The 27,667-nt window shown below is 41.4% G+C and overlaps 1 protein-coding gene across 8 annotated transcripts in view; it reads left to right on the top strand.

The window, feature by feature from the left end:
• Positions 1–24,091, top strand: part of rasgrp3 (RAS guanyl releasing protein 3 (calcium and DAG-regulated)) — a 60,108-nt gene extending 36,017 nt beyond the window's left edge. For 4 of the 8 annotated variants that reach the window (XM_044215126.1, XM_044215124.1, XM_044215129.1 and 1 more), the window contains 14 exons: positions 343–405; positions 4,428–4,559; positions 4,974–5,121; positions 9,823–9,996; positions 14,183–14,299; positions 15,079–15,357; positions 17,554–17,634; positions 17,885–17,998; positions 18,117–18,232; positions 19,171–19,318; positions 19,764–19,800; positions 20,442–20,591; positions 20,766–21,178; positions 22,647–24,091. In XM_044215126.1, coding sequence (XP_044071061.1) covers positions 343–405; positions 4,428–4,559; positions 4,974–5,121; positions 9,823–9,996; positions 14,183–14,299; positions 15,079–15,357; positions 17,554–17,634; positions 17,885–17,998; positions 18,117–18,232; positions 19,171–19,318; positions 19,764–19,800; positions 20,442–20,591; positions 20,766–21,154 — 1,948 coding nt within the window. In that variant the 3' untranslated portion in view covers positions 21,155–21,178; positions 22,647–24,091. Of the gene's footprint in view, positions 1–342; positions 406–3,076; positions 4,289–4,427; positions 4,560–4,973; positions 5,122–9,822; positions 9,997–14,182; positions 14,300–15,078; positions 15,358–17,553; positions 17,635–17,884; positions 17,999–18,116; positions 18,233–19,170; positions 19,319–19,763; positions 19,801–20,441; positions 20,592–20,765; positions 21,179–22,646 lie in introns of those variants that run through there. The other 4 variants (XM_044215127.1, XM_044215130.1, XM_044215131.1 and 1 more) reach the window with 4 other exon arrangements.
• Positions 24,092–27,667: the final 3,576 nt, after the last annotated feature.

Raw genomic sequence — 27,667 nt, 5'->3', positions numbered from 1 at the left:
GGGGAACTTGCTGACTTGGACAGAAAATATCATAGCAGGAAAAAATAGCAAAAGGAGGAAAACTGGAGAGAAAAGAGTGTCTTTAATTAACTTTTGCCAAAGCTTCATTGATGTATAGAAAGTGCTGGATGAATTTGCATGTTCTAACCAAGTATTCTCTAGGTGCTCCAAATTCCTCTCACAGTCCAAAGTATGAAGTGGAGAGGCTAGCTTCCTGTCTGTCAGCCACAAACAGCAGCAAATTAATCCTTAAAGTGTGATTGATTATTTCCTTAATGTGCTGATTTATCATCAGTGTATTAGTTTGTCAAATCTTGGAAAAAGTCCTTAACTTAACCCCACGTACCGTGACTGCAAAGGTGACAACTGCCAGAGAACCAGGCTGAAGATTTGTTATTTAATGAGGTGAGGTGCAACATATACCTTCATATGAGGGGTCATACAAGCCATAATACATTCTGGCCCTCTCACATACATACATTCTCCTTTCACAAACATATATTTTCACTCTCACATTAATTTATTTTCACTCACACATTCATACATTTTCTCTCATATTCATATATTTTAACACACACATTCATACATTTGCTCCCATGCACATGCAGTCAATGTATACATTTAATATTATATGTAATATATGTATGTAAGAATGTATATATGTACGTCTGAAGAAAATGCATGTAAGAGAAGAATGTATGCATGTGTTAAGGTGTATAGTGGAAACGGATGGCAGCTCATTTATCGCGCTGTGATTGGCTGAGAAGCTCGAGGTGGGAACTGAGGGGAGGGAACAAAGAGAGCGTCATTTACATCTGCATACAGAACGTCATTCTTCCTGAACCAGCCATCCTCTCGTCCCCTCTGAAGCCTCTGGGATCACTGCAAACCTACGCAAACCTATGGCAAAGGCTTCAAATCAGAACCATGTACTACTAGTATAGTAGGTGGTTTTGAATATAGCAGCTAGCAGACTTTCTATGTGAACAAACAACGGCAGAGAGAAACGGGCTTACTTGTGGTTTGGGAGTTCCAGGTGAACTCCTGAAAGCCATAGTCGTAGATGTGTGGTCTTGTGTGATGGTGGCTGGAGTTTTGCATTTGCAGTTCAGATTCCTGGCATTTTTTTTTTAAACAAACTTTTTGACTGAAATATTATAAAGAGTACGGTCTAGACCTGCTCCATAGGAAACCTACTTCTGTTATGTATATAAATAAAATTTAATTGAACTGAATTGACTACATATCTTCTGTAGATTAATCTACTGAAGAGTAGAGTCAAAAAGTTATGAAAGTTCAAGTAGGCCTATGAAGAAGGTGCCAGTGTGTCTCCTTTGAGGTGAGTTTCCCTGTACAGTAATAATGTACAGTGAAACTACTAATTTCATATGGTCAAGAACATTTTGAGCAGAAATCCATTGTGCACTCCTCAGCAAACCTAATATAGAAACGGTTTTATCATAATAGGACTTTGGTGATGTTACATATTCAACAAGACTTACTGTATTTAATGATATGATGTATAGTATAATGTTTTTATTTGGGAATCCCGTAAGTAGTCAAATAGTGGCTGCTCCAAGCAGCGGTACAGTAACTGCATGAATAGACGTGCATCAAAATCCAAAGGCGGCTGTCTTGACCACAGTAATCCTCTGACGTGACCGCACATCTATGACAATGGCTTTCAGGAGTTCACCTGGAACTCCCAAACCGCAAGAAAGTCTGTGGCTATATTCAAAACCACCTACTATACTAGTAGTACATACTGATTTGAAGCCTTTGCCATAGGTTTGCGGTGATGCCAGAGGCTTAGATCGGCATATATTTTCTTCAGACATACATACATTTTCTTCTTACATACATATATTATATTAAATGTATACATTGACTGCATGTGCAAGAGAGCAAATGTATGAATGTGTGTGTTAAAATATATGAATATGAGAGCAAATTTATGAATGTGTGAGTGAAAATATATAAATGTGAGTGAAAATGTGTGGGTGTAAGAATGAAAATAAGAAAATAAATTAATGTGAGAGTGAAAATATATGTATGTGAAAGGAGAATGTATGTTAGTGAGAGGGCCAGAATGTATTATGGCTTGTATGGGCCATCATACTTTCATTCATCCATCCTTACACATTAACTCTTTTCACTCTGAATTTCTCGACCTCTGGGAAATCTAAACACAAGACTACAGAAAATCCAAGGCTAACTTAACGGCAGAATGAGTAGGATTTGTCGGTTGCGGTTTGTAAACACAACATTCAAAGTTGGCCCCGGCTCAACGACACCAGAGGCGCATGCCCAATGCTGTAATGCAGACACCATCTCCACATTTAAGAGTAGGCTTAAGACTTTCCTCTTTGATAAAGCTTACAGTTAGGGCTGGTTTGGGTGAGTCCTGAACCATCCCTTAGTTATGCTGCTATAGGCCTAGACTGCCGGAAGACTTCCCATGATGCACCTTTCCACTCTCCTCCTCTCGCTCTCCATCTGTATGCATTTTTATCCCATTACTGCATGGTAGTAACTCGACATCTTCTCTCTCCCGTAGTTCTGTGCTTTCTCGTTTCTCTCCTCTCTCCTTCTGTCGCTTTCAGCAGGTATTTCTGCCTCCGGAGCTGCAGAGACTGGATCTGTGGTTGGGGGCCACCTGCTGCCCCCTGTGTTCCTGCTCGCCAACTGCTACTACAGTTGTTGTTATTGGCTCTGTTACTATTATTGTCATTATTATTCCTATGACTGTCATTCCTAATAATATTAACTTATAAATATTATCACTACCATTACATTATTACTATTTTAAAATTCTAGGTGTTGCATTGTGCTTCCCTCTCCCCTCCCCTCTCCCCCACCCCCCTTCTCTCTCTCTCTTTCTCTCTCTGCCTCTTGCTCTTGCTCTCTGCTCTCTCTCAAAACCTCACACGGCAGCGGCGGATGGCCGCCCACCATTGAGTCTGGTTCTGCCTCTTAAAAGGAAGTTTTTCCTTGCCACTGTTACCAAATGCTTGCTTGCTCATGGTGGGATTTGTTGGGTCTCTGTAAATAATATTATAAAGTACGGTCTACACCTGCTCTATAGGAAAAGTGCAATGAGATAACTTCTGTTATGAATTGGCACTACATAAATAAAATAAATAAATTGAATTGTATGTGACAACGTTGCTGTATCAGTACCAATACACTGCCAACAGTAATGTTAGCTATCGTTAGATATTTACCAGCTCATTACAGACACCACTGAGTCACCAACAATCAACTTACTACGTTGATTTGGGACTCCGCAGTAACTGACCTGGCTTGTGTGTTAGACAGAAAATTATTCTAAGCTCAAACTCAGCACTATAGCCCTCAAGGGTTATTTTCTTAAAATGTAAAGTTGTTTGCATTGGTTGATAGTAGGACTTAGTGTGTACATACACTGCTTGTACATACACTCCTAGCTACTATTTTTGGAACGTAACATTTGTTGTAATGGAAAAGCTGATACTTTAGCAAGCTAATTAAGCTCACCGGCGACACCACCTGTCCAACAGAAAACAGGCCCACTCTGCATTGCTCTTCATCCCCATTCTCTCCTTCAGTGCTTGCCAGCAGGTGAAAGCCAACCCAGATTCAATTTGTCATCTTGGTTTTTTGCCTCGCTATATTTGCGTTTTTTCTACGCTGTGTCCGCCATTTTTGCAGCTTTCGCACACTCAGCGCATTGTTAGTGGCTGGAGGCTACACACCCACTGCCCAAAGGTTGATGCCCAGAAATGTCCCGAACACAGCAAAATAAGAAAATACAGGCAGAGGGCAGGGTCTGGACAGATACAGACACCACCACACACTTCTAGTGGGTCATAAGTGATGATTGAGAGGGATTCTTTTTGTATGAGTCTACACATTGTTTTTTTAAAGGAAAATCCTACTCATTCTGCTTTAACCTCATTTCACCCAATGTCACACTTATTAACCCAGAGCTTACAGTTTCACATGTAATTCCAATTTATACAGTTTCACGGTTTCACACTTGAAAATCAGAGGCCACAATTAGTTTTCATCCTTACAATGTTCATTGCCTGTGTCTTGTTAAATTTGACAATTAGCATTGAATTGCTTTTGTTTTAACCTTGATTCAAACCAGTGACTAACCCTGTGTTTTAAGGACAACACTTCTTTAGAGTGGAGTCACAAAGGGTGGGGACATCCCACAATCCCAAGTTATAAATGTGAAACAAGCCAAAGGGAACTTCCTGCACCATGCCACGAGAGTATAAGGACATGAGTCACATGTTACAAGGTCAAAAGTGTCATTGTGTGGCTCAATGAAAAGTTCTTTGGAGCTAAAATGAAATGTTTTCCATTCTGGCACAAGTTCATCATGTCACCATCTTCTCATAGTCCAAATATTTGCTGCTGAAATCTATGTGTGTGTTCAGGTACTGGATAGTGACATTCCCTGCAGAGTTCAACCTGGACTTGGGTCTGATCCGGATAACAGAAGAGTTCAGAGATGTTGCTGCTCAGCTCGGCTGTGAGGAGCATTTCAAACTCCTCGACATCTCCACCATGTAAGACGCCAAGAGCATACAGATACACTTGTAGAAACTATTGACCGGATTATTATTAGCGGAGATATTGGTAAGATATTAACTGTGCCTACAATTTAGTCCTCACCCTAAAGTACAACTAATCTCAATTCCAATCTTCACCCTAATGTGTGGTAAAACATCTCTAAGGATACATAAGACCAGTTGTTCTTGTTTTGCAGCTGCTACATATCACAGGACCAACAGGACTGAAAACCTACATAGACATAGCTCAAACTACCTAAGACCTTAAAGGACCATACTGGTGATTCTGCAGCTTTTAGTCAGTTAGCTACAAATTGTTTATCATTTATATAGCTTGTGTCACATTTTCTAAAGCATACCATAAGTTTCTAGATTGATTGTGCTCATTGTTTATAATTTTTCTCCTTGTAGTCCGTCGTACGACTGGATGCGTAAGCTGACCCAGCGGAAGAAGCAGGCCAAGAAAGGCAAGGCCTCGCTGCTGTTTGACCACTTGGAGCCCATGGAGCTGGCCGAGCATCTCACCTTCCTGGAGTTCAAGTCTATCCGGAGGATATCGGTATGTCTACAAACAGCTCTGCTTCTGTTCAATTGTCCGATGATTTTATTTTTTGCCACACTAGCACCGGGGCTCAAGGGTCGGTCAGTTATTCAGTCAGTCCACCACTATGGTCCAGACTGAAATATTTTCAACTATTGGAAGGATTACCATGACATTTTGTACAGACATTCATGGCCGCCAGAGGATGAATTCTGCTGACTTTGGTATCCTCTAACTATTTGACTTGTCCTCTAGAGCCACCAGCAGGTTGACATTTTTGGTTATGAATAAAATATCTCCTACTATTGGATGGAATGCCATGAAAGTTAGTAGGGACATTCTTTGACTTTTCATCTAGCTCCATAATCAAGGTCAATATTTAATGGTCCTGTATTTAGTATTTAGTGGCATCTAGCGGTGAAATCTGCATCTAGCAGTTTGCAACCATTTTAATACCACTTGCATCACCCTCCCCTTCCAAGCATGTAGAAGAAACAACGGTGGCCGCAAAACTCGGAAAAAACCTGAACAGCCCTATCTATAGCCAGTGTTTGGTTTATATGTTCTAGGCTACTGTAGAAAGATGGCGGTGCAATATGGCGACCTCCGTGGAAGGGTACCCGCTCTGCTCCCTATGTAGATATTAAGGGCTTATTCTAAGGTAAAGAAAACACAACAATTCTTATTTTCAGGTGATTATACACTAATGAAAACATACTTGTAAATATTATATTTCTGCCAATAGCTCCTCCTACATGTTACAAACTGGACCTTTAAAGATGTCCAATAATTTAATTTATGACCAAATACCTGCAAAATAATGACATTCCCATCATCCTCAGATGTACGTTGTTCTTAGCTAGTGTTTAGCTAGTTAGCATATGTTAAACTAAGATGGTGAACACTGAAATCATTAACTGCTATACATCAGCATGTTAGCATTGTGAGGATGTTAGCATGATGATGTTAGAATTTAGCGCAAAGAAATTATGTGTACAACCTCACAGAGCCGCTAGCTTGGCGCTCTCTCCCTGATTTTCACAAAATTAAATGGAAATTCATTATGTTTCCATTGGCTGTTGCAAATATAGGCTTGATGTGAATGTAAAGAAAGACTTCAAAGTCTTCCAAGATTTTGATTAGTATTTAATCTGATCATTAATGGGTAGTGGAATTACAGAAATACCTTAATAGCTAATAAGGTACTAATGGTATTAATGGTAATACAACAATAATGACTGATAAATGTTAGGGTAAACATAGGGCAGCATATCCGCAATCCTGAGCATCTCTGATTTGCTGTACTCATTTTGCCTTTATTTCAAAATAAGAGCGCAGTGCGCAGATAACCATCCAGGATTACCATTTAGAGCTTTGTAGGTGAGGAGAAGGATTTTAAATTCTATTCTGGATTTTACAGGGAGCCAGTGCAGAGAAGCTAATATTGGAGAAATATGATCTCTTTTCCTAGTTCTTCTCAGTACACGTGCTGCAATTCAATTAAATTTTATTTATATAGCACCAATTCATAACAGAAGTTATCTCATTGTAACGTTCTGAATCAACTGGACAGTCTTAAGGGACTTTTTCGGGCAGCCTGATAATAAGGAATTACAATAATCCAGCCAAGAAGTAACAAAGTGAGGGACCCTCATCCAATGTGCTAAGCACGCCAAAACTGGGGGCTGGATGACCCCCAGTCATGTCCCCACTTTGTGTCAATGTCAGAAAAGATCCTGGAAAAGAGGCAGAGAGTGGCAGTGGCCAATAGTCAGGACCCATGCCTGTCAGGAGCCACCCAAAAAGCCACAACCAGCGCCCATCAGCTGCAAGCCACACAGAGCTGGGCAGACATGATGGATGCTGAGGCTTGGGTTGGGATGCTAGGGTTGATTCATAGGCTTGAGTCAAAGATGGCTGCAACTCCACCTCCTCGGCCAGTGCCTCGAGGAATGTGAATATCAATATGACTGGGTGGATTGGATTAATTTACATATTAACATATTCTTCATGACCCAGCCAGGTTTCAGCAAGACAAAATAAGTCAATATGATAATCTGATATTAAATAGTCCACTAGTACTGCTAGTATTCTGCATCAGAAATCTGATGTTTAAGAGTCCACATTTAATTCTCCTATTTTGTTGTGCTTTTTCAGCTGTGGTAATTTGTTTAGGTTTTTATGTATAGCTCCTCTTCTGTTATATAATGAATGATATTTTGAAAATCTTATATCTTTAGAAGTCAATCTCTGGCCATGTGTGGGAAGACGTACTTATGTGAACTGAAGCAACATCTTTCCATGTCACTATATTACATTGCAAGAAAACTCGCACATGCACAAACACAAAAAGTGCTCATTCCATCAGTTCATGGTTTTATTACAATTCCAATAATGCCCTGAATATAAACTTTGATCTTCTTGCTGGTCTTGTTACCAATTAACCACCTGGCCAGTGGAAACAAGGCAGTTGTTCAGCTTCCCATGAGCTTTCCAGGAACATTTTTATCAGTATTGCACATAGTTCAACCAATTCAGGGAGTTTAAAAAAGGTCACTCTTAATCCAGGGGCTTTAGCAAACTATAGACCGAATATCTAACCTTCCCTTTCTCTCTAAGATCCTTGAGAAAAGCAGTCGTCAATCATTTGCATGACTTTCTACATAACAATAGTTTATTTGAGGATTTTCAGTCAGGATTTAGAGTGCATCATAGCACAGAGACAGCACTGGTGAAAGTTATAAATGACCTTCTAATTGCATCAGTCACTGGACTTGTCTCTGTACTTGTCTTGTTAGACCTTTGTGCTGCATCGACACCATTGATCATCACATCCTATTACAGAGACTGGAACATGTAATTGGCAATAAAGGAACCGCACTAAGCTGGTTTAAATCCTATCTATCAGATCGATTCTCAGTTTATACATGTTAACAGTGAATCCTCCATGCACACCAAAGTTAGTGACAGAGTTCCGCAAGGTTCTCAGTTCTATTCACCTTATATATGCTTCCTTTAGGCAATATTATTAGGAAACACATAAACTTTCATTGTTATGCAGATGATATCCAATCATATCTATCGATCAAGCCAGATGAAACTAATCAGTTAGCTAATCTTCAAGCATGCCTTAAGGACATCAAAAACTGGATGACCTGCAATTTCTGATGTTAACAGTTATGTTAACAACGTGTTACCTCCGAGACACGTTTTCTAAAGATATGGTTGCTCTAGATGGCATTGCCCTGGCCTCCAGCACCACGGTAAGGAGTTATCTTTGATCAGGATATGTCCTTTAACTCCCACATGAAACAAACTTCAAGGACTGCCTTCTTTCATTTACGTACGTGTCTCAAAATGATGCAGAAAAACTAGTCCATGCATTTGTTAGTTCTAGACTGAATTATTGCAATTCCTTATTATCAGGCTGCCCGAAAAAGTCCCTTAAGACTCTCCAGTTGATTCAGAACATTGCAATGAGATAACTTCTGTTATGAATTGGCGCTATATAAATAAAATTGAATTGAATTGCAGCACGTGTACTGAGAAGAACTAAGAAAAGAGATCATATTACTCCAATATTAGCTTCTCTGCACTGGCAAAATCCAGAATATAATTTAAAGTCCTTCTCCTCACCTACAAAGGTCTTAATGGTCAGGCACCATCATATCTTAAAGAGCTCATAATACCACAATACCCCACTAGAACACTGCGCTCACAGGATGCAGGGTTACTTGTGGTTCCTAGAGTCTCCAAAAGTAGAATGGGAGCCAGAGCCTTCAGTTATCAAGCTCCTCTCCTGTGGAATCAGATCCCAGTTTGGATTCGAGAGGCAGACACCATCAGTTATTCTGCTATAGGCCTAGACTGCCGGGAGACTTCCCACGATGCATTCTTATCCCATTAATGCATGTTACTAAATTGACATTGTCTCTCTCCCGTAGTTTTGTGCTTTCTCGTTTCTCTCCTCTCTGCCGCCTACTGCCCCGTGTTCCTGCTCTACACCCGCTACTACAATTATTATTATTAGTCTCATTATTATTATTGTTACTATTATTATTTTATTTATATTAATATTACCACTACCATTACATTATTATTATTTTAAAATTCTATGTGGTATTTGCATTGTGCTACTGAATGCTCTCTTACCTCCTGCTCTCTCTCTCTGTTCTGTTAATTGGCTTAATTGTATAAATAAAATTGAAATTAATTGGAGAGAAAAAGTATCTGAATGTTGCTGTGACATGTGTGTAACCCCTTGATCTTCCTCTAGCCACCATCAGGCCAGATTTTCAGTTGTACATATGAAATATCAAAAACTCAATTTTCATCAATTCTTCCCACAGGATGAATCTTCTCCAATTTGGAAATTCCATGAAAATATCAACTTTGCATACAAGATATTTTAAGATCTATCTGGCAAATGACAGAGCCATGAAATTTCAAGAGCACATTGATGCTCCCAAGGGGATAAATCCTTTTAATTTGGAAGATAACATGGCTTTTCCTATACCATTTCCCTCAGAAACGTAACTTTTTAAGCCACTAAAAAAAGCAAAATTGTCAGTATGATGTTTAGTCTGTATTTCTATTGTTAGGTGCAATGATCATTACAGGATTTAGGGGCTCTTTGAACCCAAGGACCCTATAGGCCCGGGAGATTAGTTTGAAAATTGACAGCTGGATATCTGATCTGCAATTCCCTTTTGTTCCCAGTTCACTGATTACCAGAGCTATGTGATCCACGGCTGCCTGGTGGACAACCCGACTCTGGAGCGCTCCATTGCTCTGTTCAATGGAGTCTCGCAGTGGGTCCAGCTAATGGTGCTCAGCAAGCTAACACCTCAGACCCGTGCAGAAGTTATTACCAAATACATCCATGTGGCTCAGGTAAGACAGGGAGGAGGCAGCACTGCAGTACCCTACAAAGCATTTCCATCTTCAATGTTTTCAGGGGGGGTTGTCAAGAAAACATGGAAATTACATGGCTGGCCTTCTCTTCATCTTACTTTTTATTCAAAATGAAACTACCATTTAAACATGGGAAAAATTTAAATATTCGATCTGTAATGGTATAATGAAAACATATTTTATTATCTTTTTAAATTTCATTTAGTTGTTGCTTTATTGCAAAGGTATCTGTACTTGTGTGTACACAATATTGTTTCAGTATTTCCTGAAACATAAATTCAATGAAAAAATTACATCATCTGCCATTGATACCATACTTGGGGTGTTTGCGTTTTGCACAAAAGCAGAAAGGCAAAATTTTACCAAGACATGAGAGGATATGACCACTTTTCAACTTGTTGAATCGTGCATACAGCTTCATTGACAACTGTTAAAACTACCTCCTGTGTTGCAGCTTCACATTTTAGCAAATAAACAGTTTTAACTATTAATAATGCTAAATTTTTAACTAATTTCTACTACTATTTCATATGTGCCCTCCACACGCTATCCTTTCAGTTTTATTTCCTCCTGTCATAATTTCAACACTCAAATCAGTAACAGTAATTTTTGTTTTTGTTTTAATATTTCTTTCATGAAGCCAACATTGTAGATGTTATGTCCATTCATAAACATGATTAGGTGCACTTGAGTTTTCTTTCCATCAGAAAAGCTGTCTCATTAATATTCATCTCACCAGAAAAGCCCAGCAGAAAATGTTCTTCCTTCAAAATTGTTCTTCCTTCAAAATTGACAGCTGGATAACTCAAGATATTCAAAGTGAAACACAGGCTCCTCCTACAGTTTTATACAGCCATCACTGAATAGTGAGTATCCTCACTATATCTAGAACAGTTTGGTACAGCAGCGTAGACAAAAGACTGCAGCATATTGTTAACAGATCCTCCAAAATCCAGTCAATTGAGTCACTGTGTAACAAAACAAATAATCAAAGTGCAGGTGAAATTATATCTGACCTGTAATATGTTATGTGTGACTATATAATGTGTTGCTGACAGTTTATACTGAGCATTTTCCACCTAATCTGGTTGTGTACCATTAAAGCTAGGGTAGGTAACGTTGGAGAAACTAGCAAGAGACCACTAGATTTTGAAAGTATCCAACCAAAAAAATCCCACCCCTTCAGGCCTCCCTCCAAAGCCAGTCCCCCAAAACACATTTTCATGCGCAATGAGTGCACGGGCAGAATGAAATGATTGGCTGGTCTTATTACATGTCTCAGACATTTCCACTTACATTGTATCTTATTGTAAGCTATGATCAATTAATTAGTTTAACATGTCAGAGTTGAAAGCAAGGACCTACAATAATTAAACTGTGTGTTCCAAATGATCAAATATGCTACTGAAAAATAGTTTTGTGTCATTGAGCCCTACTTTGTAAAAATATCATATACACTTAATTGCTTCATATAAAGAGGCAGTTCTTGTTAGTTCAGTCTCTGTTGTTCTTTGTCAGCACCAGCATGACAGCAAAGCTTCGCATTCTTCTTATACTGTCAGTTAAACATAACATATTTGTTAATACATTTTGATTCTGCATGGCAAAGTCATTTCTCTGTTCTCTGTGCCGATTAGCCTTAGGAGGCTAATTGCTAATGCACGTTGATCAGCTACAGTACTTTTACTTTGGTATTTTGATGCTAATACTTTTGTACTTTTACAAAAGCCAAATTTTTAATGCAGGACTTTTACTTGTAACAGAGTATTTTACTCTGTGGTAATGCTACTTTTACTCAAGTAAAACTTCTGAGTACTTCTTCCACCACTGGTAGCTAGTTATTAAGTAGCTTAATATAGATTGGGTTTTTTTGCTATATGAAGCCCAACCCATTTTTGATCATTTTCTCATGCTCCAGGTTCACCAACTATCAAATGCCCCTTCACACTAAAACAATGGTAAAGTTCCCTAAAGCAAAGCATTTTGAGCAAGTGAACTATGGAGCACACAAACTAAATAACCAACAGCTAAGAAGTGGCATGCTTAAATAACATCTGTGGACATATCTTTTCAGAAATATTACACAACAGAACATATCAGAAATCAGAAATACTTTATTGATCCCCGAGGGGAAACTCTTTTGTTACAGCTGCTCAATATCACGTCAATGGACACAGGAATAGAAGTACTAAGCTTGACACACACACAGGGTGCTGTGTCTGCCTATTAGGGGGAAGAAATAAACCCCACCCTTTTACATTCTTCCCAGGGAGAGACAGAAGACATTCCTGAGGTTCAAAGAGTGCTGAAATGGACAGTAACTTGTGTTGATGTTATTTTCATTTTCTGTTACAGTATGTATAGCCTATATACAGTAGAGGGACATATATAGGTGTATTGTCATAACAGCAGATGTTGTAACATAGATGATTAATAACTTAATTCCTAATAATAGTTTCCAACAATCTCCTTTGACTTTCGGTGATTTCACTGGTCAATTTTAAAGTCTTGTTCACTTAGTGGTCTACTGTGTTTACACAAGTTAATACCCCTTGCAAAAATGATCATTTACTGCATCATCTGGTATCAAATGGTCCTCATTTTATTCATTAATGGTTCATCGCTGTATTCATTCATGGTTGCATTTCTCCGTTCATTTGTGTGTCTAGGAGTTTTAGTTGTGTTTGTTAGTAGTTTATTGTGTGTGTAGTGTTTTGAGAAAATTTTCATTTATAAAGAACTTGATGCGGTTTGTGTGTATGAAGTATTCAGTCACTGTACTCGGGACAAGAACTCTGTAGCAACTTCAGACCAAGACTAAATTAAATTAAGGTTGTTTGCTTTGATCAGTTTAATGCTTTTAAGCCTTAATTCGCTACAGTACTCATTATGCAGAATGGCCCATTTCAGAATAATATACAGTACATTAGACTTTAGACTTTATTGTCCCAGTAGGAGACTTGTTTTCACAGCCAGTTCAAGAAAATTTTAATTACTGGATTTTAATTATTGATGCATTAATAAGTACTAATCACTTCAATGTTGCAGCTGGTAAAGGTTATTGTAACTACTTTATACTGTATACTGCTGGGTATAATGATATATCATAATTTACTTGTTGATTATATTTTGTATTAATAATCTGAATCTGCAAAGTAACTAGTAATTAAAGATTTAAAGTGGTCATATTATGCTCATTTTCAGGTTCATAAATTTATTTTGGGGTTGTACCAGAATGGGTTTTCAGGTTTAAGTTTCAGCAAGATGAGAGGAGGAGTACTCTGTGTTTACAATGCTTGGTGCTCAAATGCAGGCAAAGTGGATGGTCACTGTTTCCCAAATGTCAACCTTTTTATGTGAAGATGGAAACCATATTATCAACACTATCTGGTTACTGCTGTTTACATTCCACCAGGCGCAAATTCAAAAAATGCACAGCAGAATTATTTCTTGGGTGTGTACATGTACAGTGGTGTTTGCCCCTTCCTGATTGAAGGTTGTTATTATTAAGGGAAAACAAAATCCAAACCTACATGACCCTGTGTGAAATAGTGATTGCCCCCTAAACCTAATAACTGGTTGGGCCACCCTTAGCAGCAGCAACTGCAATCAAGCATTTGCGATAACTTGCAATGAGTGTTTTACAGCGCTGTGGAGGAATTTTGGCCCACTCATCTCTGAATCAGAATTGTTGTAATTCAGCCACATTGGAGGGTTTTTGAGCATGAACTGCCTTTTTAAGGTCATGCCACAGCATCTCAATAGGATTCAGGTCAGGACTTTGACTAGGCCACTCCAAAGTCTTCATTTTGTTCTTCTTCTTTTGTTCTTAACCGATTCAATTAAATTTTATTTATATAGCACCAATTCATAACAGAAGTTATCTCATTGCACTTTTCCTATAGAGCAGGTCTAGACCATACCTTTATATTATCATGAATTCACTGGGGGTGGACTGCCTCCACAATAAAAAACTGGGGAAAACTAAAAATAAAATCTGAATCTTACATCTTACAATAGTGATGATGATGTCATCTCATTCTCACTAACCTAACCCAGACCTTTTGCAATACAACAAAACAGCACAAGGCACAGAATATGTTTGATCAGATAAACAGTAGAGAAGCAAAAGTGACATTTTCGTCATGTCGCTTTCTGTCATCAGAAACTTCTGCAGCTGCAGAACTTCAACACTCTGATGGCAGTGGTGGGGGGACTGAGCCACAGCTCCATTTCTCGACTAAAGGAGACTCACCCTTATCTGTCTCCAGAAGTTGTGAAGGTAAGTCAATACCAGCCTCTGAATGCACTTCAATGTACTGTATATCCACGCGCATTATGCATTCAGCATATGAAGATTTAATGAACACCACTGTATACAAGACTTGGTTATACATGGTTATAGGAGATCCAGTGGTAATGTGTTTGTAGGCAAACCAGGCGTTGCCATGTTTTGTTACAAACTTTTCCTTCCAGGTAGAAATAAGATTTATTTGGTAAATGTAATTGGTTTAGTAATTTAACAACTTAAATAAGAAAATTGGATGAAAAGGATATGAAGGCATGTTTGTCTATGAAGCAACAACCTTCACAGCTGAGTGGTAGAGACAGACAGCCACAAGTTCTGATTGAGACACAAGAAGTCAACATGCCTTTAGCTGCAGTTCTTCAAATGACTATGAGATGCTAGCTTCAGGCAGTTTTGCTATAATGTCAATGAAAAAAATCCTCAAACCTTTCTAAAAATATAACACATTTTTTCAAGAGGTTCCCACAAAGGTTCCACAAGCAGGATCTCTGTGGCTAATTTCACTTCTTCCAATGTGTATTTTGGTGTCAATTTAGAAAAAAAGCATTGGTCTATTAAAGTGAAAGTCAACCCAAACTGTATCTTAGACAGTGAGTACTACAGAACAGACCTACTGTTCGTCCTCAGTTTGCACCGCTGCGCCCCCAGTAAAATCAACAATGGAAATTATACATGACACATGAATTGCTTTACCTGAACAACTTTGTGTTTTGGCCATCATACTTAGACAAATGTTCCTCTCCCTGCTTCAGATCTGGAGCGAGATGACAGAGCTGGTCTCTTCCAACAACAACTACTCCTGCTACCGAAAGGCGTTCATTGAATGCCAGGGCTTTAAAATCCCCATCCTGGGTGTGCACCTCAAGGACCTGATCGCAGTGCATGTAGTCTTTCCTGACTGGGTTGATGAGAGTAATAAGGTGAACTTGGTGAAGATGCATCAGCTCTACATGACCTTCAATGAGTTGGTGTCGTTGCAAAGTGCAGTGGCCCAAGTGGAGCCCAACATGGACCTCATCTATCTGTTAACGGTGAGGGATTACCACTCGACAGGTAGTATCTTAAAGCTGGAAGATTTAATGGAAAGATCGGTCTAAAATGGATAAGTGTCACTGGTCATAAGTTTGCATAAGTAAGTTTGCACATAAAAGGAATTCGTCAAATTTTCCACACAACTTGCTTCGTCTTGCTGCTTTCTGTCTCTTTTATTTCTGCACTTTATGGTTATTTTTCAATTCATTCACTTTTTTGTACAGTAAGCATCAGAGCCTGTGAATCTACAAAGGATACATTTTGGCAGAATATCACAGATTAGAAGACACTTCATGAAAAGATTTATACAGTAGAGAAGCACCAGAATTTTCAAATGGTGGAAGCATGTGCATGGAGAAGAGGAGTAGGTAGGAGTATGTGTCTTTGTATCTGGGGGAAGACAATAAAGGTTGACATTTTCAATATTTTTTAAAGATAGAATGCCATTTTCATCATATTCCTTATAGATAGGTGGAAAGTTGGATCAGTGGCAATAAAAAGGGGGGTCTTATTATTATTTTGTTATTTGTAATATGCCGGGATACTTTACTTAATTTTAAGGACAGCTTCTCCTCTGTGCTCTCATACAACTTTTATACAAACAAACATTTGGACAATAAGCTTACATGCTTATCCTCTGGTTACTTTCTCTGGTTGCCTGTCAACCTCACAGTAACAACAAGAAGTCACTACTCCCAGCAAATAAATAGTTCCAGCAGGTAACTCCTCATAAAACCATATCTGTCATTTTTACATTTCTCTTTGTGCACAGATTAAACAAACAAGATTAATTAGTGATCTTTAGAGGTGCTGGTAGGTGGATTTTTTAATCTTTGGAAAGGGTCAGGCTAGCTGTTTCCCCTCTGCTTCCACTGTTTATGCTAAGATGAGCTAATTGCCTGCTGGCTCTTGCTTCATATTTAGTGTATAGATATGAGAGTGTTATCAATCTTCTCATCTAAGTTTATTTCCCAAAATGTTGAACGTTTGCTTTAGTGTCTTCAAGAATGTTAGATTTAGCAGTAAAAGGGGCTAAGATCACCAGGAGTACCAATTATACTGTATATAGGTTGCTTTTGCTATTTAGCAATGAAAAGCTATAATATATATCCAGATGATGACCCCCAGTAGTAAACATAAAGTCTGAAAAGTAGTGGACCCAGGACTGAGCCTAAAGGCTAGTTTTGTATTGAACTCAACGTGACAGCTTGGACCACAAACAGACTGAACGTACTACTGAACTGAAGGCTGAATCAGAACGTCTGTGATGCGTTCACTAGTACGTACTGATGTACCTTTCTGGCGTATGTACTGAAGTGCATTTGAACACTGAGGCGCCTGCTTAACTTAGGAAAAAAGTGAACTAACTACATAATCAGTGACTACGAATGTTTGAACTGAACGTGAGTGATTCACATCAGTGAAGTGATTCATGATTTCTACCTCCACAATATGGAACGTCCACTCTCTGTGATAAGAAGTTACAGACTGAGACACAAGTCCCAGGGCCTGTTTCACAAAGATAAGCTTTGACTATGGCTTAGATCTCACTAATAGTCAGACTTCAGACCTATTCATCTGCTGCACAAAGCTGTTTAGTTGACAAGGTTAAGTAGTACTAAATTGACATGACAAAATTCCAGACTAAAAAACATGGCTGACTGAGCAACTGTGACAAACTCTGCATTAGACTAATCTAAGACAAGTCTAACTCTACAGACCAATCCAAAATATCTTTGTGAAACGGACACAAAACCAGTTTAAAGCTTTGCTTGAGAAGCCCATGCACTTTTCCAACCTATCAGCCAGAATGCTGTTACTGACACTATAACACTGACACTGGAAAGCTGCACTTAGCTCCAGAAGACCAAGAATAGTTAGTTGGTCATTTACAGCATTCACCAATGCAGTTTCAGTACTAAACATTACTCAGAAATGGAGCTTCTCATTGCCTTGTTTCTTCCAAAATTGTGCTAAGAAACATCAGGTTGAAAATTGCTCTACAGTATACTGCTCTGTGCAGTCTCTCTGCACTTGATTAATGGACAAGGGAGAGAACTGCAATACTTTCAACTGTCCACACACATGAGTGTGATATATCATAAATACTCAGTAGTACATGAAAACTTACTATGCTGCTCTCAATTGTTCATTGAATTTTGAACTAATTATATACAAAATCCTTGTATTTTCAGCTTTCTTTAGACCTTTATTATACAGAAGATGAGATTTATGAACTGTCATTGCTAAGGGAACCACGTAACCCCAAATCATTGGTAAGTTTCAGCTAAAATGGTTTACATATGTTTGTTTTTTGTGTTTTGTGTTCAGGTTTGTCCACACTGATTCAGTTTCAACAAACTGATTAATTGACTAATTTTGCTGAAAGGTTAAAGACCTTTTTTGCTGTACAATAATACTGTTTTTTGACAACATACACATATTTTAACCTATGCTGTCATTTAGCATATCAGAAAATATGAGTATTTGCTGATATCCTATGTATGTGTGCTGTATCCTTTACAGCCTACCTCTCCAACGACTCCCAACAAGCCCCTGGCCCCACTGGACTGGGCCTCCGGTGTCACCACCAAACCAGACCCTTCTATGGTCAATAAACACATCAGGAAGGTGGTGGATGTGAGTAGACAACATCCCATTTCAAATTATGCCTACAGAATACAGAAAACAGCAACTGACTGGACATAATGTAAATATGAAATATCATTGGAGTAATTTCTTTCTTGTCATTGGGAAGTCTGTGTTCAGGAATTATGACCATGACCATGATGGCTATATTTCTCAAGAGGACTTTGAGAGCATCGCTGCTAACTTTCCCTTCCTGGACTCCTTCTGTGTTTTGGACAAAGATCAGTGAGTGTGGAACACTGAACGTTATGATGTTAGATGTTCAAATAATTAACTACAGTAAAATAGTACTGTATTTTTGAGTTCAACCCAGTTCAACAGCATGATGACCATGCTTGCTAGAACAGTGGTTCTCAATCTGTGCTTTGCGTACCACCAGTATTACAGCCTCAGGTGGTCTGCCTAATGACCAGTGTTGGTAGTGTTTGTTGGCGCCACATGTAGCAACATTGCTAACTGCACTACCAGCTTTCTGGTGTTACTACTTTCAAAACCATACATTTCTAGTTGCAAGCTATTTTTTTTAGCAGAGCAGCATGACCAAGCGCAGCATCATTATATTTTATTTTCCCTTGACGGAAAAAAGCGTCCAAGCATTCTACATCAAGCATTGTGTTCTCCACCATGTGCAGATGCTGCACCTGTACCTGGAGCCTCTGACAACCACATTCATTTGTTTTACAGTGTTATAACTTACACCACAAAATAATGAGTGCATTTGTTTATTACAATACTTAATAATAGATGTTTTTTGATGTGAAATAGCTTCAGTTTGTTCAGCTACTTCAGTAGCTTGTAGTATAGCTTACTACTTTCAATAAAAGTCTAGTGTTGCTGTAGCTTAACTACTTACAATTAAGATTAGCTTGTAGCATAGCTAACTAGCAACACTTTTAAAGTAGCTTCTCCAACACTGCAAATTATTGTAAGATTTGTAAAAAAAAATAGCACTGAGGTTGAGGTGGGTTTTTTGGCCTCGTGTCAGATGTGGGTGGTACTAAAGAAGCAATTTGAGAGAAAATTTAGGGGAGAGCACGCTCCTTTGCTGTAACACTGTGCATTTTGTTGAATCCTGGTAGGACTAGAACACCTGTAAATGACCATCTTCTCTCTTTTTCTGCCCATCTTCCTTTCTTTCTTGTCCCTTTCCGCCTCTCTTTCAGAGATGGATTGATCAGTAAGGATGAGATGATAGCGTATTTCCTTCGGGCTAACCCATTGCTCCAGTGTAAGATGGGTCCAGGTTTCATCCACAACTTCCAGGAGATGACATACCTGAAGCCCACCTTCTGTGAACATTGTGCTGGATTTGTGTGTATCTATAAGAATCTGTCACTGCACATTTCATGCCTTCTTAATTTTGCTCCTGTCATTGAAAATGTGCAGACTGGCCTGCCTTGAGCCAATCAGTTTAATTCCAAAAATGCTGTTGGGCACGACACATCTTCAGCCACATACTGCATCTTTTTGCTTGGTTTAATTGAATATTACTCACTGTGTTGCACCTGTTGGGCTTTTGGTCTCATTGTTCCCAGTAATTCTGACAGCTCTGCCTGGCTCTTGAGCAGGGCAGCACCGCACACTGCGAGGTCACATTCTCACAGACGCAATAGGCTTACCCACGGTTGTGTTAAATGTTATGATGACTTGTATCTTGTTGATGGCTTTAGGAACATGCCGCCACGCTTTTATTTTCTAATGTAATTTTTTTCTTCTTTACCCACGTTCCGCCTTCCTCTCATCTGTGGACCTGCAGCTCTGGGGAATCATCAAACAAGGCTACAAGTGCAAAGGTGTTTCATTGTATTCTTCTGTGAAGACCATCCAAACATTTGAATATAAACATGGTTCAAGGTTCAGCTTTATCGTCATTATACAATATAGGCTTGCACAATGAAATACAGCTGTAGCCCCCTTCACACTACACACACAATGTATTAACACATATTCAGATATTTTAAATTACTATAGAATAGAACAATACAATAGGCAATAAAATAGAACAAAGTATATAAAAGTAGCACTAAAGGAAAAAATAAAAAGGAAATTTATATTTACAAGACAAGGAAGATATATAGTTACGTATATACTACGTGTGTGTGTATATATGTATGTATTTTCCTATACAAAGGGTCATTTCACCCTAATTACAAATTATATATTTTCTCATTTGCCCCCAGTAGAATTGAGCTATGTTATAGATTTAGTATTATTTGCCCAGGCTTTGGGCTTTGGGTGAACTGACCCTTTAAGAAATGTGAAACTGAAAACATCTTTCAGTGGAACTGCTGTGACGCTTTGGATGTTCATACATGATTCCTAGACCATACTTCCCATCTAGCAATCAAGACCAAAGTAACATTATCTGCCTGTCCTGAAGCTTAGAACACTTCTGCCCTGAATATAAGCTGATGTGTCCACATTTACTTCACAGACTGTGGCGTTAACTGTCATAAACAATGTCGGGAGCTGCTGGTTCTGGCCTGTAGGAAGCTGATCCGCTCCAGCTCTCTGGGCAACGTTTCTCCAACCAGACTGACCCACAGCTCACTGCCCAGCAGCCCTGCACTGCCCACCTGTAAAGGTCATTTTCAACATTTACTGAACAAAGCAACACAAACAGACAAAAATGTCAGAAATTGTGCTCCCATTGGCCCTGTTAAAAATAAACAAATCGCCTACTGCTCTTTTTAGCACACCAGGATTTATACCATATACTCACTGATGTGTTCATAATTTTCTGTGTTCCCTCCTTCAGATGAGGATGAGGTGTTTGAGTTCCCAGCTGTCACATCAGCAGGTCCAGCTCTGGACACTCAGTCCATCACCCTGATGACCGGCTCAGCCCAGAGGATCTCTGTGCGCCTGCAGAGGACCACCACCAGCCAGGCCACCCAGACCGAGCCCCTGTGGACCGAACACAGCTGGGGGGCCACAGACGGCGGCTCCCACACCTTCCCCAAAATGAAATATAGGACTCACAGGAAAACATCTAAAAACAAAGGTTTTGCCCGCTGGGAAAACCAGAATGAGGGGCAGTGCCAGGATGTTTCCTCACGGTGCAGCATGGACTCTCACGAGAAGTCAGACGTCTCAGGAGAGCTCATACAGAACGGGATCACACACAGAGGGAAGGTACTGGCATAGGTGGCTGTAGATTCTTATGTCAAGGTAACATTTTATCATCAACAAACCATTACTATATTCATCTTGATGCAACATTAATCTGGTGGTGAAATGGACCTTGGGAATAGTAGCTTTGGCAAAATAATCTTAACTCAAGGTCCACTTACTAGCTTTCTTCTGATCACCCTCATCAGTGAATGGTGTTGTCACACTGACTCACTTATGAGGGCCGTGAGATTCTTTTGTCAAACCACTTCAAACATGTTGTCAGATAGGAAAACGATAGGGACAGACAGCAATCAGCATGCCATGTATTAAAGCCACGCAAGGGGGATTGGTGGGCGTGTTTTTTGCTCCATAAGGCTCATCAGACACCAAAGCACTGCACAGAGGTTTTTAATACTCAGAGCAAGAATTTTACAACTCTGGAAACGGGGGCAATTATTTTATCTTCCGTCGCAGCGGGCTGCTTTTTTCCACACAGTGCTTTTGTCTGTCTGAACATGGCCTTAGCTTTGAGACCTGCTGCCCAGTGGTGGAGGTGTTCTAAATTTAGACCGTGAGACAACAGGTGGCAACCAATCTGAAACGGCCGTGGCTGAATTCGAGCTGGCCACCAGATGCTGTCTCCGAGAAAAGACAGTGATGTTTGAAAACATCATTCAAACACAAAGCCGAAGGTTTGGATTGTTGATGTTTTTTAAAAGAACCTGGGGTCTCGTGGGTCATTTCATTTCAGATTTTTGAGAATTGCTGATCACATAATGAGATATTAAGGTTTAAAGAGAAGTATGGCTGTGTTCAATGGGTACATCCCAATTCCCTTATTTGATCGCTCCTAGCTCATACAGGAAACACACCCCTTTATTGGACGTCTGTTAGTGATTGGACGCCCTGACAGATCTGAAACTACATCACACCAACGCACTGTTTAATTTTTATAAAATTGTTTTGACAGAGAGAACATGTGCTATGGCTTGTGCTGAATTTCATCCAATTTCTTTTTTTCTTTGATTTTCTTGAAATTTCTTGATTTGTGAAAGTGAGCGAAAATGTAAAACTTTGCACTTTTTTGTATTCTATACAATTAATCCTGATTTTTTTTTAAATTCTTTTAGATTTGTTCCTCCAATATTTTTCTTTTTGTTTAATTCTTATGATTAAATATGTGCCTTGAAAAACTGAAGAGAAACACACACCTATTCTAGCAAGGTGCTAAATTGACAGTGCACATTAATAAACATTGCCGAAAGTGTGCCAGAGATAGCCAACATTTACCATGTTGAGTCCCTGGACAGACGTAGAAATAGGATATAAACATGCAGAGCAATAATGAAAAGATGATAATGTCAGTAATATACAGGACATCATTATTCTACAGTATGTTGTCAGATATTCATTTAAACACATGGAAATCAAGATTACAATGGAAGGCATGCAAGAAAAGTGGTTTAGCAAAAAATGCCATAATTCCAGATACAAATGACTAAATATCTCTGCTCTTCCTCTCCAGGACAGCTGACTTGGTCACGGTGGTGAGGGCCATTCCCGGGGGTCCAGAAAGGCCCTAGCGGCTGGGACCAGGAAGCTCTTCTGTCTGGGGGATGTGCTGGGCTGCCTGAGGTCCCCCTTCAGTGACCTGGAGCTATCATGTCCTCCCTAGACTTCAGCACAGGCAGAGCTACATGTGGATGCCGTGTAACTGCATGGAAGCACATGATGTGTGATCTCTGGGAGAGGTCACAAAGATCAAGTAGACGAGCTCAGCAGATAATGGACTAACACCCACTGTGGATCACATGGAATGACTCCTCCTCCGCCTCCTGTGCAGTGTAATCATCTGGCCATCAGGATGTACATAACATCACCGTCTGAAAAAGTGAGAAGAAACGTTTTTTAAACTTCACACTACAAAGTGTGGAATGGATTCAGTTTAGTGGATCAATGCTGGCCAGTTACTTTAAGTAAGCCTGGTTTAAAATCCAGCTTGGGTACAGTATGACAAAGTAAAAGCCAGGAACAGAAACTGTGTCCTGCTTGATCTCAAGAAAGCAACAAGGAAGTTCTTAGTGGTCACTTCCCAAGCATGATGGCTGTGGGAGAGTGTGTAGATATTTGTATGTGGAGTTGCAAAAAAGGGAAAGTCCAAATGAAAGTAAATGTTAAGGGTATCCAACCCTTCCATATAGAACGCTGATGATGGATGATTCTGCAAAACACTGGATTATGTTAAATTATGTTTTTGAGTGTTCACTGCGAATGTTTTTTTAATGATTTATTCCTACAATATCTGCACCTGGCAAGTACAGTGTGGTTAACTCTCCAATTACAATTACAATTACCCATTCATGAGTTTCAGAGCAGAGATAACTATAAAATGCTCAAATAAAAGCAAATGAAACAAAGATATGTAGTGAAATACAATATACATTTCTGTATGTATTTCTATTTCATGTATGCATTTACAGTGTCATAATTAAATGAAAAACATATGTTAAATGACAATTATTTTACTTTTTGTCTTTAATAACTGAATTAATTCTTTTCATTGTGACGTGAAATTCCCATGCCAAGTGTGTATGTGTGTTTGTACAGGTGCCTGCTGCACAGTCCATCCCTTTACACTGCAGACAGCTGATCAGTGATGTAACTAAATGTACAGCGAATAGTAGTGCCTCTCTGGCCAGCTAGCCCACAGGAAACTGTTTTAATGTGAAAGGCTGTCTGTCCATGGTCCCGCCCCCAAGTTGTGATTGGAAAGTTGATTGTTTTTCCTTTTGGCATGGGAGATGTGTTTCCATCTCAAAAAGGGTAAAGCTCCCCTGTACTTCCTCGTGAAAACTAATGATAGTGCTTTACATTTAGTTTTGACAGGTCTATGCTACCCTCTGCTGGACAACACTGAAATGCAATACACATGCATATATAAAAAGCAAATATACAGTACGTAACAATGTGGATTGTATTTTACTATTTTTATTATAGTATTTCTTTGTTTGATTTGTTTTTATTTTGGTATTTTAAATCTTCCATAATCAGGGTACTGTGCAGCTTTGCCCCCATTCCACACCTCACTCAGAAAAACATAATTTTAAAACAAAATAAAATCAATTCTTGCAGGAGATTATTATTTTCCTGCTTTGGAGTCAGGGTATGTCAGTCCCTGAATTTCTCTCTTTGCTATGAGTGAAAACTCTGGTCCTGGTCCACCTGAGGATGCACACGGGGCAGGCAAAAGTAAGCGATGCCAATTCTGACCTCCAAAGACAGACGGTAAAACAAAGTTTGCTGCAAATGTGAGAAATACATCTATTCAATTCAATATAGCGCCGAAATCCAAAGATATTCAGTTTACTATCATGTATGACAAAGAAAAGCATCAAATCTCACATTTGAGAAGCTGGAAACTTCAAATGTTTGGCATTTTTGCTTCAAAAAAATGGCTAAAATGATTATTTGATTATCAAAATAGTTGCTGATTAATTTGACTAATCGATTAAGTAATTGTTGCAGCTCTAATTTCCGGAACATTTTCTAGAAGATGATTCCTAATCATCCTGGGAGCTATGTTGTCTGGGGCTTTATGCCCCTGGTAGGGTCACCCATGGCAAACAAGTCCAGGGTGACGGGTCAGACCAAGAGCGGTTCAGAAGACCCTAATGGATTGTTTAAAATCAAGGCCAGTTACGTCGCCCGGATTGGCGCTACCGGGGCCCCACCCTGGAGCCAGGCCTGGGGTGGGTGCCCGACGGCAGCGCCTGGTGGCCGGGCCTTTCCCCACGGGGCCGGCCGGGCACAGCCCGAAGGAGCGACGAGGGCCGTCCTCCCGTGGACCCACCACCCGCAGGAGGATCCGTGGGGCCGGTGCAGAGAGATCTGGGCGGCAGTCGAAGGCAGGGGCTTCGCGACCAGATCTCCGGCCACAGAAACTGGCTCTAGGGACATGGAATGTCACTTCGCTGGGGGAAGGAGCCTGAGCTTGTGCGGGAGGTTGAGCGTTACCGGCTAGATATAGTCGGCCTCGCCTCCACGCACAGCCTGGGCTCTGGAACCCGTCTCCTCGAGAGGGGCTGGACGCTCCATTTCTCTGGCGTTGCCGGCGGGGAGAGGCGGCGGGCTGGTGTGGGCCTGCTCATAGCCCCACAGCTCAGCCGTCACGTGTTGGGGTTTACCCCAGTGAACGAGAGGGTCGCGTCCCTCCGCCTCCGGGTGGGGGACAGGTCTCTCACTGTTGTGGCGGCCTACGGGCCGAACAGCAGTGCAGAGTACCAGGCCTTCTTGGGGTCCCTGGGAGGGGTACTAGACAGTGCACCGCCCGGGGACTCCGTTGTTCTACTGGGGGACTTCAACGCCCACGTGGGCAACGACAGTGACACCTGGAGAGGGGTAATCGGAAGGAACGGCCCCCCTGATCTGAACCCGAGCGGTGTTCAGTTGTTGGACTTCTGTGCTAGTTACAGTTTGTCCATAACTAACACCATGTTCAAGCACAAGGGTGCCCATCAGTGCATCGTGGCACCAGGACACCTTAGGCGGAGGTCGATGATCGACTTTGTTATCGTATCATCTGACCTCCGGCCGCGTGTCTTGGACACTCGGGTGAAGAGAGGGGCGGAGCTGTCAACCGATCACCACCTGGTGGTGAGTTGGATCCGCTGGCGGGGGAGGAAGCCGGACAGACTTGGCAGGCCCAAGCGTGTCGTGAGGGTCTGCTGGGAACGTCTGGCGGAGCCCTCTGTCAGCAGGGTCTACAACTCACACCTCCGGGAGAGCTTCTCCCAGATCCCGGGGGAGGTTGGGGACATTGAGTCCGAGTGGACCATGTTTTCCGCCTCCATTGTCGATGCGGCGGCTCGTAGCTGTGGTCGCAAGGTTTCTGGTGCCTGTCGGAAGTAAGGGATGCCGTCAGGCTGAAGAAGGAGTCCTATCGGGCCTTGTTGGCTCGTGGGAGTCCCGAGGCAGCTGACAGGTACCGGCAGGCTAAGCGTGCTGCAGCCCGTGCGGTCACAGAGGCAAAAACTCAGGACTGGGAGAGGTTCGGAGAGGCCATGGAGGAGGACTATCGGTCGGCCTCAAAGAAATTCTGGCAAACCGTCCGACGGCTCAGGAGGGGGAAGCAGTGCTTCACCAACACCTTGTACGGTGCGGGTGGAGAGCTGTTGACCTCGACTGGGGATGTTGTCGGACGGTGGAAGGAATACTTTGAGGATCTCCTCAATCCCGCTGTCACGTCTTCCGAAGAGGAAGCGGAGGCTGGGGACCCGGAGGCGGACTCATCCATCACCCTGGCCGAAGTCACTGAGGTTGTTGGCAAGCTCCTTGGTGGCAAGGCTTCGGGGTGGATGAGATCCGTCCTGAGTATCTTAAGTCTCTGGATGTTGTGGGACTGTCTTGGCTGACACGTCTCTGCAACATCGCGTGGCGGTCTGGGACAGTGCCTCTGGACTGGCAGACCGGGGTGGTGGTCCCTCTGTATAAGAAGGGGGACCGGAGGGTGTGTTCCAATCACAGAGGGATCACACTTCTCAGCCTCCCCGGTAAGGTCTATTCCAGGGTACTGGAGAGGAGAATTCGTCCGATAGTCGAACCTCGGATTCAGGAGGAGCAGAGTGGTTTTCGTCCCGGTCGTGGAACACTGGACCAGCTCTATACTCTCCATCGGGTGCTCGAGGGTTCATGGGAGTTTGCCCAACCAGTCCATGTGGATCTGGAGAAGGCATTCGACCGTGTGCCCCGGAGCGCTTTGTGGGGAGTGCTCTGGGAGTATGGGGTCCGGGGCCCTTTGCTAAGGGCTGTCCGGTCCCTGTATAACCGGAGCAGGAGCTGTGTTCGCATTGCCGGCAGTAAGTCAGACCTGTTCCCGGTGCATGTTGGACTCCGCCAGGGCTGCCCTTTGTCACCGGTTCTGTTCATAATTTATATGGACAGAATTTCTAGGCGCAGTCAGGGGCCGGAGGGTGTCCGGTTTGGGAACCACAGGATCTCATCTCTGCTGTTTGCAGATGATGTCGTTCTGATGGCTTCTTCAAACCGGGACCTGCAGCATGCACTGGGACGGTTTGCAGCCGAGTGTGAAGCAGCTGGGATGAGAATCAGCTCTTCCAAATCTGAGGCCATGGTTCTTGACCGGAAAAAGGTGGCTTGCCCTCTTCGGGTGGGCGGGGAGTCCTTGCCTCAAGTGGAGGAGTTCAAGTATCTCGGGGTCTTGTTCACGAGTGAGGGATGGATGGAGCGTGAGATTGACAGGCGGATCGGTGCAGCGTCTGCAGTGATGCGGGCGCTGTATCGGACCGTTGTGGTGAAGAAGGAGCTGAGTCGAAAGACAAAGCTCTCGATTTACCGGTCAATCTACGCTCCTGCCCTCACCTATGGTCATGAGCTTTGGGTAGTGACCGAAAGGACAAGATCGCGGATACAAGCGGCCGAAATGGGCTTCCTCCGCCGAGTGGCTGGGCGCTCCCTTAGAGATAGGGTGAGGAGCTCAGTCACACGGGGGAGCTCGAGTAGAGCCGCTGCTCCTCCACGTCGAGAGGA

Source organism: Siniperca chuatsi, linkage group LG11 (genome assembly GCF_020085105.1).
Source record: "Siniperca chuatsi isolate FFG_IHB_CAS linkage group LG11, ASM2008510v1, whole genome shotgun sequence".
Lineage (NCBI taxonomy): Eukaryota > Metazoa > Chordata > Actinopteri > Centrarchiformes > Sinipercidae > Siniperca > Siniperca chuatsi.
This window is presented reverse-complemented; position numbering and strand designations above follow the sequence as displayed.